This window comes from Trachemys scripta, chromosome 2, assembly GCF_013100865.1.
Source record: "Trachemys scripta elegans isolate TJP31775 chromosome 2, CAS_Tse_1.0, whole genome shotgun sequence".
Classification (NCBI taxonomy): Eukaryota; Metazoa; Chordata; order Testudines; family Emydidae; genus Trachemys; species Trachemys scripta.
The window spans coordinates 67,676,401-67,693,789 of record NC_048299.1 but is presented as its reverse complement, the minus strand read 5'-3'; the positions used below and the strand labels follow the sequence as shown (position 1 = coordinate 67,693,789).

General features: G+C 42.5%; 1 protein-coding gene across 1 annotated transcript; it reads right to left on the bottom strand.

Moving 5' to 3' along the window:
* Positions 1-9,903: 9,903 nt before the first annotated feature.
* Positions 9,904-16,353, bottom strand: RPL15 (ribosomal protein L15). The gene is made up of 3 exons (XM_034760778.1): positions 16,136-16,353; positions 14,725-14,861; positions 9,904-10,259 (listed from the first exon to the last, which is right to left on the bottom strand). Exons 1-3 carry the CDS (start codon positions 16,305-16,307, stop codon positions 9,954-9,956), a joined length of 615 nt encoding a protein of 204 aa, XP_034616669.1. The 5' UTR covers positions 16,308-16,353; the 3' UTR covers positions 9,904-9,953.
* Positions 16,354-17,389: the final 1,036 nt, after the last annotated feature.

Genomic DNA, 17,389 nt, shown 5'->3' with positions numbered 1-17,389 from the left:
GAGTTTCCCAGACCTGAAGAAGAGCTCTGTGTAAGCTCAAAAGCTTGTCTCTCTCACCAACAGAAGTGTGTCCTATAAAAGATATCACCTCACTCACCTTGTCTCTCAGTTCTGTACTAACAGGCATATAAGAGAAGTTTCTTCCTAATCCATGTGACTAGTGGTTGGTATATGGCATGAAGCATGAGAGTTTATATCCCTCAGACATTTTTATCCTATTTAATGTTACTATTTTGTTACTCCTATAAACATCTAATGCAAATGGACTCACTAGGCCAATCAAAATGAAGGGTACAAATAATTTTATATTGTGATAAAATGACTCCCATCTACTTTAGCCATAATAAAAAGACTCATATAAGATCACCAAGTTCCTGAACAATACAAGTAGCCTCAGCTGTCACCGCAGATTTCACTGGAAGACCAGGATATGGGCCTCTATTTTTAGGAGTTAAAGACAAGATATATTACTTTTGTATTAATTGATCCTATGTAATAACATCATCGTGGCTCAGTTTTTTTCAGCCATATCTTTCTTTCATTGTAATAAATTACTTGGCCTCCAAACCCAATTTATTTACCAGAGGACTGAATTATTGCTTTGTAAGAGAGAAATAATGCTATTATAATTTAATTATGTTGATTGTGGTTTACTGGGGAGAAGCATAATGGATTATGCGAGCACAATAAACTACCCATAACTTTCTCTCATGCACTATTGCACCAATATTTGCATTTCTTACAACAGCTGATTTCTAACAATACATTTTACTTTCCCTGAGAAATATCACAACAGTTTTATTGAAGTCATACAGTCAGTACACAACCATGTGGTGCTGGTGCTGATCTATGTGTAGAACAGCTGCATTTCTTTTCTCCTCCTTCTCTGAATTCTCTCCAGGAGAGGCCTCCATGTAACATAATTTGTGAAACAATAAATATTCCACATATGTCCTCTTCTCCTTTGATTTTTTTAAACTGTCTTATGTCAGTTTGCTGGAGAGTCTTAAATTAAAGCACCGAGACTCACCAGTGAAGTACATAAACTATAGGCTTTATTGATCATTACTGCACTGCATGAGTATGCACGCAAGTACTCACTAAATCGCACAAAGTCCTGTCCCAACATGCAACTGGGCTCAGGATAAAACCTGAGATGGATTCCCTTGAGGCCATCTCTTTGGTCAGAGTCTCCCATGCAGTAGTATTGTTGACACAGGGGCAAAATAATTGTTGACCAATAACATTAATTCTGTTCAACTGCCCTGAGGTATTTCCCTCCTCAGGCTTGGCTGCCACCAGTTTAAATTAATTTTGCTTCTCTTCTTTGTTAACCTAGTTGATCCTTGGATGAGGTACCTACAGAAAGGCAACATCATAGAATAACATTAGCTCAAGGCCTAAGTAGAACAAAAATAAATCCACAAATTTTGCCAAAGTTCCTCACACGTTTCTATTATTCCTGCATATCATAGAATCATAGAATATCAGAGTTGGAAGGGACCTCAAGAGGTCATCTAGTCCAACCCCCTGCTCTAAGCAGGACCAATTCCCAGCTAAGTCATCCCAGCCAGGGCTTTGTCAAGCCGGGCCTTAAAAACCTCCAAGGAAGGAGACTCCACCACCTCCCTAGGTAACGCATTCCAGTGTTTCACCACCCTCCTAGTGAAATAGTTTTTCCTGATATCCAACCTGGACCTCCCCCACTGCAACTTGAGACCATTGCTCCTTGTTCTGTCATCTGCCACCACTGAGAACAGCCGAGCTCCATCCTCTTTGGAACCCCCCTTCAGGTAGTTGAAGGCTGCTATCAAATCCCCCCTCATTCTTCTCTTCTGGAGACTAAACAATCCCAGTTCCCTCAGCCTCTCCTCATAAGTCATGTGCTCCAGACCCCTAATCATTTTTGTTGCCCTCCGCTGGACTCTTTCCAATTTTTCCACATCCTTCTTGTAGTGTGGGGCCCAAAACTGGACACAGTATTCCAGATGAGGCCTCACCAATATCGAATAAAGGGGAACGATGACGTTCCTCGATCTGTGCTTTTCCCTTCTGGAGCCATGCAGCACTATCATGCTAATGCAGCGGTTCTCAAACTGTGGATTGCCAGGGCTGGTATTAGACTTGCTGGGGCCTGGGGCCAAAGCCCGAGCCCCACCGCCCAGGCCAAAGCCAAAGCCCAAGGGCTTCAGCCCTGGATGGCGGGGCTCAAGTTACAGGCCTCTGCCGGGGCTGAACCCTTTGGGCTTCAACTTTGGCCCCCCTTCACCTGGGGTGGTAGGATCACGCTTTGGCTTTGGACCCCCCGCCTGGTGCTGCGGGACTCGGACGGGGTCAGGCTTTGGTCCCCCTTCCTGGGATCATGTAGTAACTTTTGTTGTCAGAAGGGGGTCGCAGTACAATGAAGTTTGAGAATCTCTGGACTAGTATAATCTACTAGAGAATCAATAGACAAAATTCAGCCCAGTCTTAAACAGATGAAACTCTCATTTACACCTGGGCTGAAAATGGCTTAATAAGGCAGAAAGCACAGCCCTCCCAATTCTGTATACCAGTGGTCCCCAAACTGTGGTCCGCGGCACACTTGCTGGTGTTCCATGGAGAGCAGGCCGGTCACGTGGTGCTGGCTCTCCTCCTTGGTTCCAGTGCTGAAGCAGATTAAAAGAAGCTAAAAATACATTCAGGGAGGTTATGTGATTTTGACTGGGAAGAGAAGTGGTCTGCACAGTCCCACGAGGAAGGGATAGCGTCTGTGAGACAATCTGTCTACTTAGCTCTGATCTAAACAAATCCAAGGACTGTTCTTGAGACTGCAAGAAACTAATGTTTCAACTGATGATGATGTTGTTGTTATTTATATTATCGTTGACTTTTTTTTCCTGTTACAGTTAAATAGAATGGCCCAGCTCCTCAGCTGGTGTTAATCAGCATACCTCCATTTACTTCAATGGAGCTACATCAATTTACACCAGCCAAAGAGCTGGCCAGGTATGTCAAATTCTGCTCCTTTACACCATTGTAAGCACACCACAGCTTTAATGGAGTTACTCTGAGTTTTACATCAGTGTAAGAGAGCTTAATTTGGCCCAGCGAGTTCCTATAAATGAATATCTTAAAGCAGTGGTTTTCAAACTGGGTTACCCGTACCCCTAGGGGCATGCGAGCTCTTGTCAGGGGGTATGCGAGAAAAATCCTGTAATGGCAGACAACGCACTTTATTTAGTAAGACTTGGCAAGCTAATCATGGGTCTATTATGACCCTATCTCAGTTGGGGATACAAGATAGACTCATTATTTGGAAAAGGGTACGCAGCCTAGAAAGGTTGAAAACCACTGCCTTTAACGGTCAGGGAGGTGATTAGTTGGCAATACAGGAATTATAATCGCTTCAGTTTTTTATCATCTCTATTTACTGCGTCATTTTCACGTGAACTCCCTCTGAATGTGGCTAACCTGGGAAATAAGAGGTCTAAATGAGAACAGAGAATTTAAGACCTAAAGCTGCCGGGGGTTGAGTGCCATCCATCATCAGGAATTGAAGACACTCAGCACCTCACAGGAGCTGCTCAGCACTTAACAGGATTGATGAAATCGAAGTCCACAGACTCTATTTGGTTTGCTCTCCATCCTATTAAAAGCAACTAAGAGTTGAAGGAATTAATTTGCTTCTGTTTCTTCAAAGTAAAATGCATTAGAAATTTATATGATTTAGGATAAGTCTTTTAAATGGATAAAAATGCCATTACCAGTGGTAAAATATGACTGTGTGACCTTTTAAATAAATAAGCCTGCTATGCACCAAACTGTCAGAGAAGAAGCTTTATAAATGATTATGTCATGCAGGTTTCAAATATTTAGTTATTCAATCAAATATTCTCTAGTCACAAAGAAATGCTCTGAAATGCTAAAGAAAATTGCTTCCAGCTATAAAACCTTAACGGTTAAAACCATGTAACATCTCTTATGAAAGCATGCACAAGACTTTGTTGGTATGAGCCAAAACTTGTTAGAAATAATTCCTACCTAGGAAACAAACAGTTTTGCAAATATAGAGCCCAATTCTCATCTCATTTGGGCAAGCATAAATCAGGAATAATTCCACTGAAATCAATGGAGTTACAATGGTGTAAAACCAGTGAGAGATCCAAATTACACTCATAGAGCCTGGAAATACATTTTTGGCTACATCCGTTATTTCATCTTCCGAAAGAAGCTCTGAGTCCAAACAAATCCAAAGTTGAACTCCCTTCCCCAGGAGTGCAGATACCATCCTCAACAACTCTTCTGGGGGCATCTTCCAGGCCACATCACTACTTCAGTCCTCTCTGGATTAGTCCTTAGCCAACTTGTCCTCTTTCATCTCCTACATCAGGCTATTCATGCAACTGGACCAGACTGGGTTGATGTGATAGAAAGAGTTGGGTATCGGCATCTTACTAAATTCATATAGCACACATTTCCCCACTCATTAATCTAGCAGCCTCAGCTTTGGGAAAACTGAGCCCTGCAATATCCCAGATCTCACTTAGTTCTATTGAGAATGGACAACTAGACATCAATTAGATGTATCTGCTTAAACTGGTATGGGAACCCACCATCTCCAAATCAATAAAAATCATTTGAACATGTGTCTGTTTCATTCTTGCAAGTAATTAAGGAAGTTGTTTTGCTTAACATATGTATTCTTAAAGTTTTGTAGAAATATAAATTAGTTTATTTCTAAAACTATTCTGATCTTTTATTACATATAGTTTACACCTTTGTCTAACAAAGGTTTTCCCCTACCACCCCACATAGAAAAAGTTTACTGTAAACAGAGGTTCTCTATAACTCAAACAGCAGCAGGTCCACTATAATAAACTTTGCTGAAATAATTTGGAGCCTACTACTTCACTATAAAGTTTCATTATAAGCTTGTTTCACTGTACATTCAATAATCATTGATTCCCAATTAAATATTTGTGAACACCAAAGCATCTTCTTGAATTTTAGTTCAGCCTTTCTATATACAGTTCTCATTTTATTAATGATATTTGTTATAAACATTGCGTTTTTATCCAGGCAGTAAAGACAATATAAGGATCATGTAACTCAGTAACTCCATTTAGCTGGCTAATGATGCCATTAGTGAGAGACAGGCATTATCACAGCAGGGGCTCTGTGTACTGTTTCTTATGAGAAAAAGGACTCAACCAATTGCTTGTTAGTCATGAAAATGAACAATGCCAGAAGAGGTGTACATTAGAGAAAAATAATTGTATGAATGAACATGGACCTAAGATGCAGTTAGGTTGTAAGCTCTTTGGGGCAGGAATTTCTTTTCTTATTATGTATAGCCTAGTAGCTTAATACACACTGCCTAGTATATTAAGAGCCCTAATTCCTGTGACTGGGCATCTAGGAGCTACTGGCATACGACTGATTATTAATATATAAATGTCTCAAGATTTGATTAAAACTGTGAAGATGTAGCAGAACTTGTAGACTCAAAATAACTCACAAAGTATATCTTGCAGGACACAATTCTCAGAGCTGATACTAAGGTAGTTCTGCTTGGCTCTTTCTCGCTGAAATATGAAATACATAGCCAAGTCTGCTTTGGTTGTCATTAGCTAGATCTCATTCTGCTTACCTCTCAGACAAATGGTGCATGTTCCTTATGTAGCAGTCTTTACTTACATGATAACATACCATTTGTTACATGGGACTCCTGCCTCATTCACTGCACAATGCAATAAAGACAGGAGGTCTGCAGGAGCAGAAAAAGATGTTTCCCTGATAAGGCACTGGACTAGGACCCAGGAGAGCCAGGGTCTGTTCCTGGCTCTGCTACAGACCTCCTAAGTGATGCTGAACAACACTATTATAATGTACGAGAAGGCTGAATTAAATTTGCAGAAGCAGCTTAGTTCAGGCATTTCCTAACTTGTTTTACTCTGCAACCTTAACATTCTGTATGTAATTAGATGTAAGTAATTAGACCTGATTCAGAAACATCTGGGTTAGGAAGAGGAGAGCAACCTACAGAACTGTGGATCCCTTTAGAGAGCTATAATTTTCAAAACGTAGTCTGGAAGAATGGGTTCAAGCAGCCCCTAAGTTCACTCGCAGCACCTGGTTGGGTTCAGATCCAAGTTGTTTTGATCCTAAAAGGTTCCAAAGAGCTAAATATTTCAATTTGATAGCCTGATGTATTACCACTCTGGCTGTGTAATAGACAATATTTGCAGGAGGACAGAGATTATATTTCTCCCAATTTAGTCAAAGGACCAGTAAGAGAATTTGAGATTCATCAGATGGATCAACTGGACTAATCACCTGCTTGTTGCTTTTCTCACTGTGTGGCAGCAACTAGACAGGCAAGTGACTGTTGCATTGTATTTTAAAGGTGAGAGATGAGACAACAGATTAGGATATTACCCTGCTCCCAAGTCAGTTGCCTCATCTTGCACAAATGCCAATACTGAAACAGAAAGAATTACACTTCCACGGGTCTGGTCAACTTAAGGTGACCAGATGTCCCAGGACTGTCCCAATATTTAATCCTTTGTCCCGATATTCAGGTAAGAAGGTGAGTGGGAGGGAGGCACCGACTCCATGGAGCACCCCTGGAGAAAAATTGCAACCAAGCTCCCCCCTCCTCACCTCCTTTTCTCCCCCAGCACGCCACGTCCCCGCTCCTCCCCCCACCCCCAGCACTTCCAGCTGCCTAACAGCTATTTGGCAGTGCTTAGCACTTTCCAGGAGGGAGGGGGGAAGGCGCGGGGATGCAGCACACTCAGGGGAAGAGGTGGAGAAGAGGCAGGGCAGGGACTTGGGGAAAGGGGAGCAAAGTAAGGGTAGATGCTTGGGCGGGAAGAGTCGGGGAGTGGGCAAGCACTCACCCAGCAAAGGGGAAGTCGGCGCCATAGGGGTGAGTGGCGGGCTGGGGGGGTGAAGAGGCAAGTGAGCAAGCGGGGGTGGGGGAGGTGAGTGGTGGGTGGGGGACTGAGGAGGGACACAAGTCAGCAGGGGGCTGGGGGATGAGGAAGGGGGGGCACGAGCAGGGAGGGGGCAGGACCTGGGAGGAGCGAGGGTGGACTGTGGGCAGGGCTGATGGCACCCCAATGTGTCCCAATTAATGCTGGTTCACAATTCTCTTCCCCCAAACATCAGCTCATTTGACCCCATTAAATGTAAATCTATAAGCCTTACATTCTACATAACTATATTATAGAAAGGCTCTCAGTGATTAGAAAACAAAACAATAAAACAAACTCACTGTTGATTAGTGTAGCCTGCAGTTTTCAGCCTAACCAGCATTGCCAAGTAAGGAGCATCTCTATCAACTGCAGGGCAGCCAGCAAGCTCTTCTAACTTGGTCAGAGCACCAGCTAAATTACACCATTTAATCAATTTTAACACTTTTTTTTTTTTTTTGGTAAACACACTTACCAACTTTAGAGAGAAATGAATTAAATCTGAACCATAGTTAAAATTAAGTTGCTTGTCTAGCACTCACCTTTAACTCTATGCTAAGTGAGTGGTTAATACATGAGGCTTAAAACGCATCTGATACTACTTCAGGTGGTAAAAGCTTACAATTGACTACTTTTGATGGTACTTGGCAACAGCAGAGAGAGATTTTTGCTACAAAGTGCTATTGTTCTGGAATTTAATTGCTGTACCCATTCTTTCTGGTCTAAAAAGTACCAGACAGTTTGTTCTCAATTACATGTAAAAGAAAAAAAAAAAAATCTGTTTAGAGTCAGACTGACTTAAAAAAAACTGAGATTTTTCACACTCCTATCCCAGTTTCTTTAACTGTATTCATGTGATTCCTTAAAACAGTGTGTAAATATTGATACTGGAGAGAAAAAGCACATAATATTGATCATGTACCTTCCCTCTGTCCCATACAAACCTATAATATATGAATTGGAAAGGGAGAGAGAATTTAAGATAATAACTAGGTTTAACAAAGGGTAGCCGTGTTAGTCTGTATCCACAAAAACAACAAGGAGTCCGGTGGCACCTTAAAGACGAACATTTATTTGGACATAAGCTTTAGTGAGTAAAAAACCTCACTTCAGATGCAAGATGTTTTTTACCCACGAAAGCTTATGTCCCTAGCTACTTTCAGGCTGTCAGTTAATCTGGAGTTCCATGGCCTAAGGGGGTGGGATAGCTCAGTGGTTTGAGCATAGGCCTGCTGAACCCAGGGTTGTGAGCTCAATCCTTGAGGGGGACCATTTAGGGAACTGGGGCAAAAATCTATCTGGGGATTGGTCCTGCTTTGAGCAGGGGGTTGGACTAGATGACCTCCTGAGGTCCCTTCCAACCCTGATACTCTATGATTCTATGGCTCTGAACCACATTCCCTGTGGTCCGGTCCTAGGCCCCGGTGGGCATCAGAGTCCAAAACAGAGCCCAGTTTTGTGGCACATTTCTGTGAGAATGCATCATTACTCTCTCTACTCCCAGTGTAATGAATGAATGAAGTATACTAGGAAAGCAGATTATGTTTCGTGTGTGTGTGTTAGGTTGCATTGTTCCTAAACAGGTGAATGAATATATCTGTTCCATGTAGATTAGGTACATCAAAGTAAATAAATCAGAAGAAAATGCCAGAAGACCTATAAAGAGCAACAGAACACAGCAACAGAGTTCCAGTCTGGAAAAGCTGAGCAGACACTGAAGAACTGTAGTAAATACTCACCAAGCCTGTATCTTTGAATATAACTGTGTGAACTTATTAAATGTGCATTTAAAATGCACAATATTTTAATGAAAAGAACAAGTATCTTCATACTAGATTTTAAATCCAGGTATAGATTTAAGCACCTTATTTGAGGCACCTACGCTTGAAAATTTCTAAAAGTATTAATTCATATTCAACAATTACAACTAAAAATGCTTTGGTCCACTCACACTTAAGGACCAAACATCACCCCCAAGCAAATTATGTTTTAAGCATCTTTCAGTGTACCATCCGATACCAATATAAAACAAATCTGGTATTTGGTTCACTTCACAGTGCATGCATCACAGCTGGCCTCGTTAGCAGCCTCAGCAGAGAACACTGAATAGACATGGAAACCACGTCACCCTTTTTGACCAGAATAGAATGGAGAAGCTTGCACTATTGCTCCTACTTTATCTGTTGTGATTAGAGTTCTTCTCTCCAAGGATGTCATTCTAGCACCCAATCACCACGTTAAATTTTTTTGCCAATCCTTTGACATAAGAACGGCCGTACCGGGTCAGACCAAAGGTCCATCTAGCCCAGTATCCTGTCTGCCAACAGTGGCCAATGCCAGGTGCCCCAGAGGGAGTGAACCTAACAGGCAATGATCAAGTGATCTCTCTCCTGCCATCCATCTCCATCCTCTGACAAACGGAGGCTAGGGACTCCATTCCTTACCCATTCTCGCTAATAGCCATTAATGGACTTAACCACCATGAATTTATCCAGTTCTCACAACCTCCTCAGGTAAGGAGTTCTACAAGTTGACTGTCCGCTGCGTGAAGAAGAATTTTCTTTTATTTGTTTTAAACCTGCTGCCTATTAATTTCATTTGGTGACCCCTAGTTCTTGTATTATGGGAAAAAGTAAATAACTTTTCCTTAACCACTTTCTCCACATCACTCATGATTTTATATACCTCTATCATGTCTCCCATTTTCCAAGATGAAGAGTCCTAGCCTCTTTAATCTCTCCTCATATGGGACCCGTTCCAAACCTCTAATCATTTTAGTTGCCCTTTTCTGAACCTTTTCTAGTACCAGTATATCTTTTTTGATATGAGACCACATCTGCACGCAGTATTCGAGATGTGGGCGTAGCATTGATAGTACCAACTATGACCGCCTTGAGAAAACCTGACTTCCCATTTTAACCAATTAAGTAGAGACAGGCAGTGGTAAATTCAAGTTCTCTCTCAACCTTTATTAAACTGTGACATTTACAAGAATTAGCGGTAACGGTGGAGTTGCAGGGTATTGCGTCTTCTCCATGCAGCGCGGCGAGAGCCACCAATGGTGTGATGGAATTTGTGGCCCTTGCCAAGGCCACGACTCTTCCTGCCAGCTGATGTCAGCCCACGCATCTCTCTGTGTTTGTGAACTGGTTTGGTGATCCATTGGGTGTCAGGGTTGCGTCTGATGGCCTTGTGGAATGGATCAATCAGGATTACCTCAAAGAACTTGTATGTGGAATCTTCACCCACCCAGTAGGAGTTCAACACTCTCAGAGCCCCACAGTGGCGACCAGCACGCTCCTAGACAACAGGGTTAAAAAAAAAGTTCACACAAGGGTGGAAGGAGAGGAATTCTTTAGGACTGTGCACAGGGCTTTAACTAGAAATATAAAATTAAGAAAGGGACAATTGAAATTTGTGGCACTTAACTCAGGTTCTCTTCCGCAAAAAACCCTGAAGAGGACAGAAAACAACAACAACAACAAAAAAAGGGACAACAGTTAGCAAAAGAATTTCAGACTGGAGAGCAGTTTGGAAGGATTCTCAGGTGTGAGTTTTAACTAAGAAAAAAGAGGAAAAACGTTTGGTGGACAAAAGGAAGGAGACTGCTTCACAGCACAGACACACAATGATGGCAAAGAGTAGGAATGGAAAAAAAATCAAGGATACATTAAGTAGATGTGCAGGAAGAGTGCAAGGAATGAAAGACTGAATAGGAGGAAGTGACAGCAAAGTTGTGGCTGGGGGCAAGATTATATGCCACAGTAACAGGCATCAAAACAAAAGCCCAAATGTGGCAGACTGCAAGTCAGTTTAGGCAGTGGTGCACAGCTTTTCCAGTTGCAAACTCCTCCCCAACACTCCCATTAATGGAATCTTGTCCATGCTCCCTCCCCCCCATTATTGCATAGCCAAGGCTTCCTCACAGCGGCGGGCTGCTTCTACCTTGCAGCCAGGAGGCACTGCTAGGGCAGGGCCAATACCTGCTCTTCTACTCCTCCCACCTTGGGTTTTCTGTGTGGGGGTAAGACATGTGTGTGATGGTCTCTGGTGGTGGAGCCAAGGCGGGGCACAGAAGCTGCCTGGAGTGGAAATCGCAGAGCACACTGACCCACAGGCTGGGTGATCTGCTGAGGTGAGTCAGGAGGTGGAGGAGGAAGTGGTGCTCCGTCCCAGCTCCCCTCCCCCATGGGGGCTGGCCCAGGCCCTACTGCATGGGGCTGGCATGAGCCACCTGGCATCACTGCTTGCTCCCAGAACGTTCCTCCATGCCCACCTGTTTGTGCACCACCGAGTTAAGGAATTTAAAGGAGAAGGACTATATGAATCGAGTGTCATCAGGTTACTGGACGTGTATTAGGCTGCGAAAGTCTTCTGAGGGAAGTGATGGAAGCCTCATTAATAGACACCATGTTATAGTAGAGAAAACACACACAAAAATCACTACACGGAATAATCCCGTATTGGCTGGAAGGGAGGATAGGAAGAGGTAAGTGTTTTCCATCTCTCAAATTTCTATGGAGGTCTGCTGCCCACTTTGTCTGAGACACAACATCCTCTCTCCATTAAATTGATGTCCAAGAACACTGCAGCTCAGTTTTCACAGAAACAAGAGAAAGAAAAGACCTACTGGGTCACCTAATCCTGCCCCCTCCCCTGCGAGTTTAGGACTGTTCTCTTTTTACTTTTGTTAGTGCTGTTCAGTTTAATTTTAAGCACGTGTAACCAGAAGACTTTCATCACTACCCATGAAAGATTATTCCACAGGCCAATAGATCTCCCCAACATCCCACTCCATTTCCAGTCCTGCAGCAAGAAGCGAGGATCTAGTATGACTATTATATCTGAAACAAAAAGCAAGGACATGAAGCCATGTTTCAATATAAAAAAAGAGCAGTAAAGGGCATTACATTAGTTTTTCCTTGCAGTTAAATCAATGCAATATTCATCTTCTTTACACTCCACCCAAAAGTTAGAACACTGCAACGCAAGCATTCCTGCCTATAGACAAAGCCTTAATAATGATTGAAATAGATTAGCAGCAAAAGTTGTCTGTGCAAAAAAGTATACAAAATTAAGTAAACTGGGGTCTGAAGAGCTGGAAACCTGGTTAGTCCTTTAAAGTGACCAGAACTACTCTGATTAGCCTGAGGCAGGCAGATCTGAAAACATTAATTTTTTTAAAAAATAAACAGTGACTTGCTCAAAGACAACCTGGATCTCAGTTCAGGTTGCCAAAAAGGAAATAAATTATTTTCCTCCACAAAAGTGACACTTTACAGGAAAGAGGGAAGTTGGAACATTCTTGATATACAGAAAAACTTTTCAGAGTAAAGATAGACAAAACACACAACAGGAGACAATTTCAGACAGGCTTTGACTTATAAAGAACAAGCAACTGTTTTCTTAGACATTTTTTTCTTGGCATTGCAAACCCCCTCCTTCTCACCTCTGCCCATGGTCAAGAGACAAAAACAACAAGGAGTCTGGTGGCATCTTAAAGACTAACAGATTTACTTGGGCATAAGCTTTCGTGGGTAAAAACCTGACTTCTTTGGATGCATGGTCAAGAGAAACACTGGAGGAGTGTCCCCTCAAGGAAACTACAAGTATAGTGTCAGACACACAGCACTCCCATTCTCACAATGTTGTCTTTTGTTTTTAGAAAGATTTGCTGGCATGAACTTGCTGAAGAAAGGCAGTTCACTCTGCTCATCACTATGTAAAATAATGTATAGTTAAGGCTCTGATTTGGAATGGGTGGTTGCGCAGATAGAATTCAAGGCTTCTCCGTATGATAGCTGGGATGACCCATGAACATCACATTTCAAGAGCACATCATGAGTGCATAACCAATGGAAGCACTTTTTTTTTTTTTTTTTTTTTTAAGTGAAGTTGGCTAACCCATTATAAGCCTAGGTGAAATTTTCTAACAGTTGATACAATGGATACCCCACAGTTTCTTCATTTCTTGTATTAAAATGTGTGCAAATAAGTAACATTCTACTCTTTGACACTGTATATAAGTGTATGTGGTATCAACGGAAGCTACCTAATAGTCTGAAGTTTCTTTAGAACCGTCTAGTGCTCGAAGGCTCCAATAATGGAAAAAGCCTACCTTTCAAAACCAATTTAAAAGGTTTAATGGCATATCAGGCAGTTTGTTTGCAACAAACATATCTTTTTGGGTTGTTGGACAACTGGATATTTTTCTAACTCGCAGGATGGAGTTCCATATATAACAGTTTTAACATCTCATAATGTTCTTTTGACAGTAATTAGGTTTAACTGAGCTCTCAATTATTGTTCAACCAAACTTTTTTCTATTAGCAATTTCTGGCATCACTATAGCTTCAGTATTTCAGTAGCCAGTCATCAAATCCAGAGCTAAGTTAACCCACACATAGTCTTTCAAGCTCTCAGGGTATCACAGAATATCAGGGTTGGAAGGGACCTCAGGAGGTCATCTAGTCCAACCCCCTGCTCAAAGCAGGACCTATCCCCAGACAGATTTTTACCCCAGTTCCCCAAATGGCCCCCTCAAGGATTGAGCTCACAACCCTGGGTTTAGCAGGCCAATGCTCAAACCCACTGAGCTACTTCTCTCCTCCCCCCCCCCCGTAAGGGACACTTGTTTAATACAGCCTCCCCACACCAAGTAAGGCAGGTCAGACAGTGACTAGCTAACTCATTCATCAGCAGTTTTCTGTTAAACATAAGAGATGTTTCATTGGGTGTACTGTAAATGAGAACTTTACAGGGAAGGAATGGAGAAATACAAAACACCTTTCAACTATCAATTCAGTAAGATTGGGGCGTTCTGAAGCTATGGGACACAGCGAATGCCCTGATTATATGGTGTTAGCTCTTATACTGTATAAAGCACAACAATCCATGCCCTGAGGTGGTTACAATCTAAATCTGATCATACATGATAAACAGTATGTAATGAACTATGACAATGGTAGGAAATACTGAGCAAAATAATTATGTTTTAGGGTGGAATTTGATAGATGTTCTAATCTATTCCACGTTCTCTTATTATGCATAAGCCTATCCTTTCCATGTATTCAAGGATGCTCACCAGGTACCATTGTGTTGTTCCCTTAGTGTAGCAAGATGAAACTGACTTAGGATCACGTTAGTTTCATAAAAATTATTTTACTACTTGGCAAGCAGAGTATTGGGAAGCAACAACTCAGATTGAATTCTTCTGCAGGAAAGCGATTAAGATTGCAGAATAAATATGCATACCATACTATGCATATCATAGCAAGTTTAAACATCAGGGTGGATTTGTTTGGACAGTCTAGGTTACAGAGACCAAAAGCATAGGTGAAAACATGCACCATAACATATTTGAAGTTTCTTGATGTCAAACCCCCTTATTTGATGTAGGCTATATTGCTGGGCATAGGACAGCTGCATTGACACATTAGGTGCATATATACATTAGGTGACTGCTCTGCCATTAATGTGCAGTGCAAATGACTTGCTCACGTTAACTTCTCTGAACACTAGTGTTCACATCTGTAAAATAAGAAATGGATAAAGAATCCTATACAAGTACTCTGGTACTATCATTAGTTATGATCCTCTACGTTACAGAGGAAATCACTTTTTGGTAAAGAAGGATATTCAGAACCAGTGCAACTCAGCCCCCCGAAAGAAGTTGCTACTGAGTGACACCAAGGAAAGACAGATGATGTCTGTGGAAAGGAAGATGCAAACGAATGGACATAATACCAAAAGAAAAGACACTTACCTCTGCTACAGATTGCAGGCTCCGGGCAAATTTCAGCTGGTTAACACCATGATTTACAGGTTTACCATAGGTAGCACCTTTCGGGACTGGGCGTTTACGACCACCACGGCGAACACGAATGCGGTAGATAACATAACCTGCAAACATCATTTTTTAAAAACTGAGTTTCTTGGAACTACAAACTTTTTATAACCTTTCAGTCACTAATTATGCTATTAAGCTTCCCCACCAAGGGCTATACTTCTAGGCTACCACAAGTACTGCTTTTTGTACAATAATCTTCACGCATTGCTCACCGAGTAATACAGAACATTAAGGGCTTGTCTGCGTGAGAAAGTTTTGTTGTTTTACGTTAACTGGTACAGTTAAAGTGGCAAAACTCCCCAACTCCTCCACTGGCATAGAGTATTCTGGTTTGGGAATTGAAATAACCTACCAATAATATAGAGTACACTTATACAGGCTCTTACCTGGGTGTTGCCCCCTAAATTCCCTCCTATCCCCTCACAAATGCTTCACCCAAGTTTAGTGCTTTTAACTCTGGCTAGCGGGGAATGTGGATTAGAACCCAGGTTCCACTTTCACTTGGCAGTTTGCAGCGAGGATATAGTCTATAGCAGTGGTTCTCAAAGCCAGTCCGCCGCTTGTTCAGGGAAAGCCCCTGCCGGGCCGGGCTGTTTACCTGTCGCGTCCTCAGGTTCGGCCGATCGCGGACTGCAGCCAGTGGAAGCCGCGATCGACCGAGCCTGTGGATACAGCAGATAAACAAACCGCCCCGCCAGGGGCTTTCCCTGAACAAGCGGCAGACCAGCTTTGAGAACCACTGGTCTATATCACTCAAGTGCCTTCCCATAATTCCTTCTGTGCCCAGAAGGACAGACAAGGTCTCCCACAATTCACTGGGAAAGAATCAGGGCTCATTTCATTGCAGCACATAGAACCATGGGATCTGTCCCCAGAAGTGCTGGTGACACAAGGAGGAATGCAGCACCAGTGAAAACACAGTAACTTGACTGTGGCTGGTCTATACTTGAGCTAGGCTAAACCAGATGCTGAACACCGAGGCTAACTCAGTAGTGAAGATATACCATAAGAATGAGTGGATTTCAGTTTCCATACATATTTAGGTTATGACTAGCTTCTCTACCCAAAATGCCAACATGGGTGCCAATTAAGAGTTAATCTAGGTTCTACTTCTCATATGTGCCCACAACTCATATGGTAACTTGGTATGATACCAAACTAACTTCACACAGGAAACAAAAATTTAAACTCTCAGTGAAGAGCACGATTAAGTATGCAGCATGCTCCCAGTTACACTGATTCATTAATATTCAATCATGGAAGGACCTATCAAAAACCATTACACCACTAAAGCATGCTGACCTCACACCCTTTTAGTTCTAGTTACCTTGTTTAGCCTTATATCCCAGTCTACGGGCTTTGTCTGGCCTGGTTGGTCGGGGAGCTCGATGGAGGGCAGACAACTGGCGATACTGCCAACAGCGGACACGCAGGAGGAAACGCATCACATCTGACTGCTTCTTCCTCCATAGCTCTTGGATGTATTTGTAGGCACCCATGTTTGTTTACCTGCTGAATTAGAGATCTGTGTAAGCTTGCAGCATCTTTCCAACCAAAAAACACCCAAAACAACATCACACAAAAGGAATAAAAAATATGCTGCCTTATGTGAACTCATCTCCAAGGATCCATTTTATATATGTGTGTGTGTGTCAAGCATGGCTACACTATTAAAGAAACACACATCTGGGATTCTGGAGATCTATAACTAACCCACACATTCTGATTACCATCATGAAGTTTCCTCCTCTTTTCATCCATTTATGTCTTTATACTGCAAACTCTTCAGCCCAGAGACTTTTTTCCTTTGTGAACATACTCAGCATGTTTTGGCTGCTACCACAAACTAAATAATATCTGACCTGAATTTTAGTTATTGCTCTGTAAAACTTAAAACTTCAGGGAAGTCATGCTGGGTCTCAGTTTCTTCATCTAACAAAAAGCTTACTTTATTGGTATCTCACGTTCTTTGAAAGCTCCAGAAGAGCATCATTAAAATTCCGCAAAAAAATATTCAAGAAGCCACTTATCCCATGCAGTATAGTTTTGCAGGTCTCATGGGAAGTCAAAAAGCCAATTCAGAGTTGAATTTGATGTGGCTAAAAAATATCTCAACCCGAGACAACTTGATTAGAAACAAACCACATTTTGGTTATCTTCCCCTCTTGTGCTAAGAGCTCTGTCTTCCAGTCTACCTATATGGGGTGGCATTCCTACACCATTCCCTCACTGTTTTCAATGGGGCAGTTTAAGAAGCCCTTGCTGATCCATCCACAGGGTGCAGATGTCTGTATAGAACACAAACTAGTAAAAGCAAGCCAAGCTCAATAACTGGAGTCACTATCTACCCCCTACCCAAGCTCCTTCTCAGTGAGGCTCCCCCACGATATAGCCCTAAGGCTTGGCTGCCCCTGGACCCTAGTGCGACACGCCCCCCCCCATACGTGTCAGTCAGAAGCTGTCACCCCCATCCCTCACACCCTAAGGGCTGTCCCACAGCAGCCAGCTCAGAGAGGCCTAGGCACCCGTTGCGCCCCTTTCCTCACCCTGTCACGGACGTTCAGTGACCCGCCCCCGGCCG